At 35.2% G+C, this 12,650-nt stretch overlaps 1 protein-coding gene across 7 annotated transcripts in view; it reads right to left on the bottom strand.

The window, feature by feature from the left end:
• Positions 1 to 12,650, bottom strand: part of DLC1 (DLC1 Rho GTPase activating protein) — a 409,505-nt gene that overhangs the window by 285,322 nt on the left and 111,533 nt on the right. For all 7 annotated transcript variants that reach the window (XR_008665666.1, XR_008665667.1, XM_055334964.1 and 4 more), the window contains one exon: positions 6,909 to 7,049. Coding sequence is in view for 5 of the 7 variants with exons in the window: in XM_055334964.1 (XP_055190939.1) it covers positions 6,909 to 7,049 (141 nt within the window). In the remaining 2 variants the exon portion in view is untranslated. The remainder of the gene's footprint in view (positions 1 to 6,908; positions 7,050 to 12,650) is intronic.

The following is a 12,650-nucleotide window of genomic DNA, read 5'->3' as shown; positions in this document are numbered from 1 at the left end:
TAGCCTAGTTTATTGCAAAAACGCTTCTGTGGAACTCTCCACTAGGAAATAAAGCTGAAAGAAATAATTCCAGTCCAAGTGCCTGAAGTGTATTATTTGTAACAAAGGTTCTCTCATGCTCATCAGGTTTCTTCACAGATAACTGACTGAATCATCAAAACTCAAAAGAGCATTTCTTTATGGGGGGTTTGGAGAGTCTTTGAGAATCTGATGCAGATATTGACAGTCTTTCTATGTGTCAATGCTGGTGTGCATATACAATTTAAGATAACAACTTCAAGGACTTTAGGTAACCTCTTAAATTCATCCTTAAATTCTGTGTTAAGAATTTTGTTTTTAATCTTGTGTGGCTAATTCATCATAAATTAATATCATATTCCCAATCAGATTGTCCTCGACATCTTTAATAAATTACTCTCCATCAAAACAGTATTTAATGAGCTTTATATTTTTTGTTTTTAAGCAGGCTTACGTGGAAGTCCTCTTTTTACAGAAGCAATAATTTTTTTAAGACTTTATTTTTTATTCATGAGACACACACACACACACACACAGAGAGAGAGAGAGAGAGAGAGAGGCAGAGATACAGGCAGAGGGAGAAGCAGGCTCCATGTAGGGAGCCAGATGTGGGACTTGATCCCGGGTCTCCAGGATCACACCCTGGGCTGAAGGCAGTGCTAAATCGCTGAGCCACCCGGGCTGCCCAACAGAAACAATAATTAAGTTGATTATTGGTTGTCAAAGGTGTCCATTGACCTCTGTCTGCTACCTTATGAGCTTCTCTTTAGAAACTCTTTTTCAAACCTTTCCAACCTTAAATCTCCTATTGTAGATACAGAAATTACCACACCCCACACCTGGTAACAATGAATAAATCTATCTCTGTAGTTTCTGTGTTTATCCTGAGAAATAGTCTTATACAAAATTAATAAAGACATTATATAAACTTATACTGGATAATAATTTCATGACTATATAAAAACTTAATAATTACTAATTTGGTTTTGTTAAAAATTGAACCATATAGGTAAGAATTATTCAACACACATTTTGGAAAATAACACCAGGGAATGTACGTCTATATATACACATATATACATACACACAAATATATGTATATATCTTCTGATATATGTATACACATATATGTATGCATATAATCTGTATGTATATAAACATACAAACACCTGTTAAAAATCTATGGTAGATAGATGATTTAGAAAATGATGTTAGAAGAATATGACCTATGCCATGCTCTGATGAACTAGCTCTTTATTGTGCAATGAAACTGTTCTTGAGCACTGTGATAATTCAAATATCAGTGACAATTTGTTTCCGACATAATAACCTCTCAAACCAGTTATGTTGATTCTGAAGCCAGGTGGTTGGCAGGTGCATCTCTGCCTAAAGCAGTGTTTAGTAGCACAGAAGATCTGGGTGCCATCCTGGCCCCATTCCTTCCTAGGAGTGAGGTCATAGGCAACTCAGATTAGCCATTATAAATATCAGTTTCCTCATCTATGAACTCTAGGAAATCATAGCATCTACCTAAAAGGCTGTCCTGAGGATTCAATGAACTATATGCCCTGCTAGTACATAATATATCTGCCCATAGAGTGCACTCCATACATGCCCCTTTTGTATTTGATATTATTATTATTACATAAGCAAAAATACTTTTCTTCATAATTATTACCTGAATAAAACTTGTGAGACTTTCTTAAAGTTCATATTCCTGTTCATTCTGTCTCTGCTTTTACCATAGAGAAATATAGATCCATAGAAATACTATGAATGACAATTTATGGTTCTCACATGCACAGTGGCAGTGGCCAAAATATCAACTGATAATTTTAAGAACAATGTAGATTAGACCATATCCCATTGGGTGAAAAAGGGAAAGTGAGATTCTGTTTTTGTAATGATTTGAACTTAAATAACATTCATTAAAAATAATGAGTCAAAATTCTTAGGTAGTGCCATGGCCCTCCATTTCCCTGCACCCCAAAACATTTACACCTTTAGGGAAATCAATGCTATTGACAAGCGAATGCCAAAACAGAAAATTACTATTTTGCTTCTATCATGCAGAGGAAAGGAAAATAATAGATTGTATGTGAATGCCTCATTAAACTGACTATAGCATAAACAGTTGTGTTGGGGGTCATCTTGAGAGACTGTCCTCTTCAACAATAGAATAGACTGACGATGCAAGTTTTAGAACTGTCAGTAAAAACAGCTGGACTTTTAGGCTGATTGTAGTATTGGAGTCTTTTAAAAAGTCATCGAGAAATGATCCTGAACTGTAGTCAGGGCATACTCCTGAGCTCTATTTTCCTCACACCGTGGCAGACTGGAGGCAAGATTTATTCTGAACCGCTCTCTAAAGGGGTTGGCAGAGTCTGGCTGGGCATCATCCTGCCTGCCCTAAGCTCCCATCCCTCCAGCAGCTGTTTTCCTTCATCTGTCCCATCACTATTTTGGTATTAATGATGAAAAGATGAGGGGTGTATTCAATCTGTGGAATTAGACCTACTGTTGCCACCTTAAGCTAAAATAAGATGTATCTTTTTACTCTGTAGCAATTACAGTAATGAAGGTTAATAATTTCTGCAGTTTTTATGTCTTCAATAAAAGGGTTATTTTCCAGTATGTAATACATTCTTATATGAATGCTAATATGTTCCAAAATTCTTTTAGATAGTTTAAGACATACTCAAAGCTGCTCTGTCTAGCTGTGGTTCCAACATGCCCAAATGATTGAGGGTTTCATCACTGTTATTAGAATTCTATCACAAGGCAACTAAAAGAGTTTCTGGGACAAAGAGGGAAGGGGAATTTATACTAAATTGAAAACATATCCTTGCATTACTCTTAGTGATGCTCGGTTATTCTACAGAATGCTAGACTGTCCCTGTTCCTCCATTACTTATTCTATAAATGGGATGTGTTATTTCCTTTGTTATCTGGAGTGTGGTTTCTCTCTTCATAAATGTATGATTAATAGTAATTTAATGAGCATCTATATTTATACGTATCTTCAGGGAAAACAACAAAACCCTGAGGTTTAATGTTTAGCTTCTAAATCTTTCCTGTAACAACCCTATATTCATGCAGAGAGGAACAGCTCAAGCAACTGATGCCATGGCCAGAAGGATGCCAGGATACCATTCTATAGTGAGTCAGAGCACTTGGTATAAAAATAATATGACTGATCACGAGTTGTTTGTGAAAGTGTTTCAAAGGGACAAAACAAAGATTTTCAAAGGGACAAAACAAAGATTTTGGGAAAGAAGTCATTGATTTTTGGGATATTAAGCACTAGACCTCCTTTTTTCTAATGTTGTTTTTTTTTTTTTTTTTTGGTATGGGGTATCCTACCTTTCAACTTCTTAATTTTTGTGTGAAATACATCCCAGAAATCTACTTTAATGCTTACTTTTGGCATGATATATACATAGTCTTCGTGAAAAATCTGAAGATTACTCATTGGTCCTGTTCTAATAATACATATAAAAATAAGAAATATTATTGAAAAAATAGGCACTTAGAAACCCAGAGGACTTCATACAAAAGGAAAGCCAAATATTTGTGGTAGTTAGTCACCATTATAAATAGATTTCGCAGCAGCAAATCAAATGTAACATTAAATAATTCTGAAATAAAAGTAAACATTTTGTAAAAATATGACATTATGAAGCAGAAGGTTAGTTTGTTATGAGTGAATGTTAGAAGTAGGTGTTTTTAGAATTTAATGTTTCTACTTAATATTAAAATTGAAATTTTACTTCCTGGTGAAAAGAATGGTTCTGTGGGATACTGGTGTTTTCACTCTTTTCACAAAGTAGCCAGACTGACATTACACATTATCTATTTCCCAAGCTCCAGACTGGGGGGGGGGGGGAGAGTATATGTTTACTCTCTCATAAAATAGGTAAAATTCTTCATTCTAATATTCCACCCAGAAACAACTGAAAACATAGAATTGATCCATAGCTAAATTATTTTCAAACTGTAGTAAAAAATGAACAATATTCAAAAGAATCAACACCAATAACAACAAAATTAGATATATAAACACATTAAAACAACCCTTCCCCTGAACAAAAGCGTGCTTTTCAAGCTATTTTCTTTATTGGCCATTTTCTTCAAGAAATTTCCTAAAAGTCAGTTGTCTTTGACAGTGGAGTGTTTCTTTCTGGGTCCTTCTCATGGTCTACTGGAGAATTTTACTAAATTATAGTTCAGTAGCTGGACAGAGTTCCATGTACAGTTCTCTAACTGCCTGTGGTATTGGTCAAGATGGGTTAAGCAGTTTTTGGTTGTCTTGAAGTGGAATATTGTGTTTGGAGGCTCAATCCACTGCATAATGATTCTCAGTGCTCACTGACTAAGGAGTGATGGCATCACTATGAAACTGTGACAGTGCCTAGGTGACAAGTCACACCTGAACAGCTGGATAGATAGACACAATTTACCTGAAGTTGACAACTTTTCAGTGAATATTTGCTTTAGGGGCATGAAAAAGTATGTTTCTGTTCAATAATTGCCCTAGGTATTTTTAAAATAAATTTATTTTTTATTGGTGTTCAATTTGCCAACATACAGAATAACACCCAGTGCTCTCACCTAGGTATTTTTTTTTTAAAGATTGTATTTATTTCAGAAGAGAGAGAGACAGAACCAGTGGGGGAAGGGGCAGAGGGACAGGAAGATTCAGACTCTTGGTTGAGCAGGGAGCCTGACGTGGGGCTCAATCCCAGGACCTTGAGATCATGATCTCAGCCAAAACTAGACCCTTAATGATTGAGTCATGCAGGTGCCCCTTAAACTTTCTTTAAAAATTCTATGTGTGCCATTTTTTCCTTTTCTTAACCCACTGAGCAACACAAGTGCCCCAACTTTAGTATTTCTTAATTTTATCTGTGAGGTGAATAGTTTGGTCAATTGATAGGGCAAACATGAAAAATTTGAAAACAGATCCATCTTCAAGTATTTTAAAGGATTAAAGTCCCCCCAAAGCTGATGGTTTTATGTTTCTCATTCTAAAACTTTACTGTAGATGGTTATCATAAAAATATAGAGACATATCTCAATGGAAACACATTTATAAACATGAGCACATTTATAAACATGAGGTTATTGAAGAAAAATGATGGAACTACACACAAAGTTATATAAATTGCTACAAATTATAAGGTGACCACATATTAAAATATGTGTTTCAAGGGAGAAAAAGAAGATATCAATGGCAATTATTCTAAAGTAAAAGATGAATGTGGAATACATATCAGAGAGAAAATAACTGCACTTCAGGATAATAGCAGGTACTTTAAAAAGTGAATATAAGCATGAATACGTTTAAAAAGGGATTCACCTTCCTTTCTACTTCTCTCTTATATATCAGCCCCATACCTTGTCTCAATGTTCAGAAAGCCAATGCTCCAATGGTTCCTAAACCTTCAAGTTAAAACTGTTGACTTTTACCTTTTACTTCAACAAGAATGTGGTAAAGTGAAATCATTTGGTTTCATACCTTAATTTTACATTTTAACTTTTTTTTTACACATTTTGGAAAAGAAGAGCACCACTTCATTGCAGTCTACCTGTTGACACATATTATTTTTGACCCTATGTTTTCATTGTACCTAGAACAGCATTATATGTAGTCTGTCAGTGGTTCTTGCCATTTCCAATCTATACACCTCTACCATATAGTATGATACTGCATTTCCCTGTTTACTCACCTACTCCCCTTTGCTAGATTGTGAAATGTTTAAAGAAAGAAAATACATTTTACTCCACTCCCATTCTTTTATCTAGCAGAGTGCATGGCATGTAGTAGGTGTTCAATAGATATTTATTCTATTAAAAATGCTCTAGATATTCTTGCAATTGAACATATCTACCACGTTTTAAATTCAGAGTATTCTCTTTTGAGTCTTATTTCAGATTTGAATGTAGTAGGTGTTCAATAGATATTTATTCTATTAAAAATGCTCTAGATATTCTTGCAATTGAACATATCTACCACGTTTTAAATTCAGAGTATTCTCTTTTGAGTCTTATTTCATATTTGCCTTTTATTTTAAAGTCAGGCAAACAAGCAATCCAAACTTGTTTCTCTGTGTTAAACTAACATGGGCATTTAAAAAAATAATATGCCACTATGATTTTCACTAAACTAGGAAAGGTTATTTTGGAGCAGCTGGGACTTCAGATATTTGAAGTAGTAATTACTTCCTCTATAAATGTTACCTTTTACAGTCAAATACTGCTTTCCTGTAGTAGTTCAACTTTTTACTTAAAGGAAAATGTCTTTTATTTACAATTCACTATGCTATATTACTATATGTGAAAATTCTCCTTTTATTTGTTTTGGTAGCACTGTAAAGTTAATGAAGCATCATCATGATAAAGATAGTAGCTTATATTTATTCAGTATTTATTCTGTGCCAAGCATTTCACTAAGTAGTTTACATGAGCTATGTCATTTAATATTTACATAACATTTATGATGTGTGTGATTTTATCTATCTCTCTCTCTCTCTGTCTAGTCTTAGAGAGGCAATTTTCTGACTGGTAAGTAGTTTGGTCAGGCTAATAATTCAAGAAGAACCATCTCCAGATTTTTTGTTATTGGTTCTTTAAAGATGAGTATACAGCAGCAAAATTTGATAACATAAAATTGTATAATTCTAGAAACACGATCTGTTTTAGTGAAGTACTTGTGTAATTACTTATAAAGCAAACAAACAACATATGTTGGATTGTACTTAGTTAAATGCTATCATGTCACTGCAACTAAGACTCAAAGAGTATTTCTTCTATATTGAATGGATGAGATATCAACCCTTACCATTATCAGCATTTCATGTTAAAATTGACTGGTAGCACTTATAACTTACCGTAGACTTGGGTTTGGTTCCAGAACTGGCCACTGGGGTGGACGATGATAGGTCAGTAGATTCGGTGTTAGAAGACAGATTTATTTGTGTCTGATTTATTGAAATGGTATCTGCTCCACTCTCAGATCCTGACTCCAGATCCTATTAAAAAATATATTGATATGAAAGGCATGTCCATGCTCTCTGAAGGCCTTTCCCCCTGCTACCAGCATCTTTCCAACTCTTCCTACTCCCAACCCACACTGACATGCTAAAGAGTTGCTGACAACTGACACTGACTCGTCACCCACAACCATGGATTTTGTAATAAACAACTACAAATGGAGAGAGGAGGGATAGTGTTGAGGGATCAGGAACAGATCCCTTTCTCTTTTAGCACAGGGGAAAAAAACCCAAACACATGGTTTAAAAGAGCAACTAGCACAGAAAAGAGACTACACTAGAACTCTGCCAAGCTGGGGAGAAGCTGCGAGAAAGCTCTCCAGGTCAGAGGAACTGAAGAACATCCTGGTTTATAGTCCCACCCCACCTTAAAAGCCTAGACTGCAGCAGGATCCAGACACCAAAATGGGTGGGTCCAGTCATCTCTATGAGTTTATAACTCCAGTGAGTGCAGGGTCTGCAAGCCCACACCAGCCAGAGTCATGCTGGTGCACTGAAAAGAGAAGCTGGAGTTTAAAAGGACTGAAGAGCTGTGGGAATGCTCTATCCCTCTCAACCTTAAAGTCCCAGGTGAGAGCAGGATTTGGCTGCCATGAGAAATTTCAGAAACCATAAATGGAGTGTCCTGATGCCACATCAGGCAGGTCCTGATGACATAACTGAAGGGTCTAGTCATCATAGGGAGTTTGTGATCTCAGTGAATCCAAGGTCCACTAGCTCACACCAGTCATCCTGTGACTGGGGCACAGAAAACAAGCCATGATTTTTGTGTCTTATCTTATTTTTTAAAATTTTTAATTATTATTATTTTTTACTTTTTAAGATTTGTCTTGTTTTAATTTTATTGTTTTATTTTTTCTTGTTCTCTTTTCTTCCTTTTTCTTTTTTCCTTTTCTTTCTTCTTTTATTTCATTATGTTCTTTTTCTTTTATTATTATTTTTCTTTATTCTTTCTGTAAATGCCATGGTTTAAAAAAATAACTAGCATATATAGCCATAGTTCTGTCCAGCCAGCAAAAGTCACAGCACACACAGTCACATAGGGGACAACATACACAAAACCACTCCTTCAACTTTAGGAAAAGTAGCTATTTCACCTAATCTGTAGAAATAAATACAGGAAGTCAAGCAAAATGGGGAGACAGAGGAATGTGCTCCAAAAGAAAGAACAAAAAAAAAAAAATCTCAGAAAAAGAACTAAATGAAACAGACAAGCAATTTAAAGCAATGATCATAGTCATATACACAGGGGCAGAGAAAAGAATGGAAGAGCTCAGTGATACTTTAAATAAAGAAATAGAAAATATTAAAAAGAACCACGCAGAATTGAAAAATACCATAACTGAAATAAAAAGCACATTAGAGGGAATCAACATTAAATGAGAGGATGCAGAACATATAAGTGATCTGGAAGAAAGCATAATGGAAAGCACACAAGCCCATCATCAAAAAGAGAAAAAAATTTAAGCAATGAGGATAGACTAAGAGATCTCTTGGACAACATCAAGTGAATAAACATTTGCATTATAGGGATCCCTGAAGAAGACAGAGAAAAAGGTGTAGAAAACATATCTGAAAAAATAATACTTACCTAACCTAGAAGGGAGATAGATATTTAAATCCAAGAATATTAAAATTTGTAAGGAGACACATAAGACTCCAAAGAGTCAAAGCAATCCTGAGAAAGAAGAACAAAACTGGAGGCATTACAACCCCAGATTTCAAGTTACACTACAAAGCTGTAGTAATCAAAATAGCATGGTACTGGCACAAAATAGACATATAGAGCAACAGAATGAATAGAGAGCCCAGAAAAAAAGCCACATTTAAATGGTCAACTAATCTATGAAAAAGAAGGAAAGCATATACGATGGGGATAAGACAGTGTTTCTAACAAATGGTGCTAGGAAAACTGACAGCTACATGTAAAAGAATGAAACTGGACCACTATCTAACACCATATGCAAAAATAAACTCAAAATGGACTAAAGACCTAAAAGTGAGACCTGAAATCATAAAAATCCTAGAAAAGATGAAACGTAGTAATTTCTCTGACATCAGCTATAGCAACATTTTTCTAGATATGTCTATAAGTTAAGGAAAACAAAAACAAAAATACACTATTGGGACTACATCAGAATAAAAAGCTTTTGCACAGAAAAGAAATCATCAACAAAACAAAAAGACTACTTACTGAATGGGAGAAGATATTTGCAAATGACATATCCAATAATATTCAAAATATATAAAAAACTTACACAACTCAATACAGAAAAAATTTTTGTGCTTATTAAAATGAGCACAGGACTTAAATGGATATTTTTTCCAAAGACGTACATATGGTCAATAGATATGTGAAAAGATGTCAAACATCACTATCAGGGAAATGTAAATCAAACCCACAATGAGATATCACCCAATACATATTAGAATAGCTAAAATCAAGAAGACAAGGAAAAAGAAGTGTTGGTACAAATAAGTGGAAAAAAAGGAACACTTGTGCATTGTTGGTGGGAGTGCAAACTGGTTGCAACCACTGTGGAAAAGAGTATGGAGGTTCCTCAAAAAATGTAAAATAAAAATATCACATGATCTAGTGATCTAGTAATTCCACTATTCGATATTTATCCAGGGAAAATGAAAACAGTAACTCAAAAAGATGTGTGCACCTCTATGTAAATTGCAGTATTATTTATAATAGCTAAGACATGGAAGCAACCTAGGTGTCTATCAATAGATGTATAGATAAGGAAGTGATTCATATTTATGTATAAATAAATATATTTTTATTTATATAATTTTAATTTATATAATTATATAAAACTATTTTAGATAATTATATCTAATTTATATATTAAATACACATTTATTTATATATATAAATGTGAGTGCATGTCTAATGGAATAGCCATGGCCATTAAAAAGGATGAGATCATGCCATTTGAATAAAATAGATGGACCTAGAGGGTATTATGCTAAGTGAAATAAGTCAGACCAAGAAAAACAAACACGCTATGATTCCACTCATAAATGGAATAAAAAAGTGAGTAAACAAAAAGTAGAATCAGAACTATAAATACAGAAAACAAACTGATAGTCGCTAGAGGGAAAATGGGTGGGGAGTTGAATAAAATGGATAAAGGGGAGAAGCAGATACAGGAACAAGTAATAGAATGAGTAAGTCACGAGAATAAGAAGCAGAGCATAAGGAACACAATCAGTGAGACTGTAGTAGCAATGTAATGAGACAGATGGTAGCTATGCTTGTGGTGAACATAACATAATAAATAAACTTGTCAAATCACTAAGTTGTACACCCAAAACTAAGGTAACATTGTGTATCAATATAGTATCAGTAGAGTATCAACTATACTCAAATTTGAAAAAGGAAATGGGTATAATAATAGCATGCACTCAGAGTTTCTAGGAGTAAGCAAGATATATGCAAAGTACATGGAAACTGTACTTAATAATTTTCATTAAATGTTAGCCATTACCATAAACATTATTATTAATATCATTATGTCTTCTTAAAATTAGTACACAGTATGTATATAAGACATGTCTGCTGAGTGAATGCAATTATTTGGTAATCTCTCCAAAGGCAGTGCATTTACTCCATCAAATGTTCTGTTTGTGTTATAAGGTAGCCTGAGAGCATAGAGGAAAGTTGGGGAGGAGGGAATCCCAAAGTGAGGCAGCAGAGGCACGTATCACTCTACAGTTTTAACCTGAGAAAATTATGCATTAAATATATCTGTGCCTACTCTCCACATGTCAACCTTCTCATGCCCACATGGTCGAATATCATCTACACTACATCTATGCCCTCTGGCCTTATGTTCTACCATTCTCTTGTTTCTTGGTGTGCTTCAGCCATACAGTTGTTTTTCAGTTCTAAAACATCAAACTGGTTTCTATGGCAGGAACTATGTCTTTCTTGTCTCTTGCCTCAGAATTTCCCTTTGCTGGTCCCCTCTTGTCAAACCAGGTTTCCGCATGAATATTCATTGACATTTCAAGCTAAAGGAGTTTCCTCCCTTCAAACTCCACAGTATATAATTCTCTATTTCATAATACCTTGTTTATCTATCACATATCAATTATATCCACCCATCATCCTGTTTATCTATCCATCCATCCATCTTTCCATCCACCCATCCAACCATTTCTCTGTCCATCTGACCATCCATCTAACCATTCATCTTCCACTCATCTCTTTTTTCTAATCTTATCTGTTTCCCTCTATTAGAATCTATGTATCACAAGAGGAGGGACTTCATCTATCTTATTTACTGATATACCCCCAGATCTTAGAATAGTGCCTGGCATGTAAAACATGCTTATAAAATATTGTTTAAAGATAGAATAGGGATGCCTGGGTGGCTCAGCGGTTGGGCATCTGCCTTCGACTCAGGGCATGATCCCATGGTTCTTGCATGGAGCCTGCTTCTCCCTCTGCCTCTCTCTGTGTCTCTCATGAATAAATAAATAAAATCTTAAAAAAAGAAAAGTATCAAAAGTATCAATATCTCTTTCTCACAATGAAAGTAGTTTTATAGTTTTTGCTATGAAATTATAAATCACCAGTACCATTGAAAGGATCCAAGGAGGAAATAGAGAGGAGTTGGCAAAAAGGGTACAAATTTTTAGCTATAAGATGAATCAGGTCTGAGGATCTAGTGTTAAATGTGACTACAGTTGATAAGACTACACTAAAAATAGTAATTAAAATTTGCTACAAGAGGGCACCTGGGTGTCTCAGTGGGTTAAACGTCTGACTTTTGATTTCAGCTCAGGTCATGATCTCAGGGTCGTAAGACCAAGCCCCACGCTGGGCCCTACAATCAGTGAAGAGTCTGCTTAAGAATCTCTCTCTCCTCTCCCTCTGCTCCTCCACCCCCATCTCTCTCTAGAAGAGATAAATAAATAAAAGCTTTAAAAAGAGAAATTTGCAGCCACCTGTGTGGTTCAAAGGTTGAGCATCTGCCTTTGGCTCAGGGTGTGATCCTGGGGTCCTGTAATCGAGTCCCACATTAGGCTCCCTGGAGGGAGCCTGCTTCTTCCTGTGCCTATGTCTCTGCTTCTCTCTCTGTGTCTCTCATGAATAAATGAATAAAATCTTTAAAAAAAGAAATTTGCTAAGAGAATAGAACTAAAATTTTCTTCTCACCAAAAACTCCCCAAAAGATAAATATGTGAGGCAATGGATGTGGTCATTGACTAATTGATGGGAATCTTTTCAAATGTATACATATATCAAATCACTACAATGTGTACTTTACCTTATAATTTTATTTATCAATTATATCTTAGTAAAGCTGAAAGTAAAAGAAAAAAGAAAAAGCAAGACTAAATCATGAAGAAATAGAAAATCTCGACAGACCAATAACTAAGGAGATTAAAGTTGTAATAAAAAAATCTTCCAGGACGCCTGGATGGTTCAGTGGTTTAGAGTCTGCCTTCGGCTCAGGGTGTAATCCTGGAGACCCAGGATCGAGTCCCACATCAAGCTTCCTTCATGGAGCCTGCTTCTCCCTCTGCCTGTGTCTCTGCCTCTCTCTCTCTCTGTGTCTCTCA

Source organism: Nyctereutes procyonoides, unplaced genomic scaffold (assembly GCF_905146905.1).
Source record: "Nyctereutes procyonoides isolate TBG_1078 unplaced genomic scaffold, NYPRO_anot_genome, whole genome shotgun sequence".
Lineage (NCBI taxonomy): Eukaryota > Metazoa > Chordata > Mammalia > Carnivora > Canidae > Nyctereutes > Nyctereutes procyonoides.
Note: the sequence above shows the minus strand (reverse complement) of the source record. Positions and strands in the feature narration are given on the sequence as shown.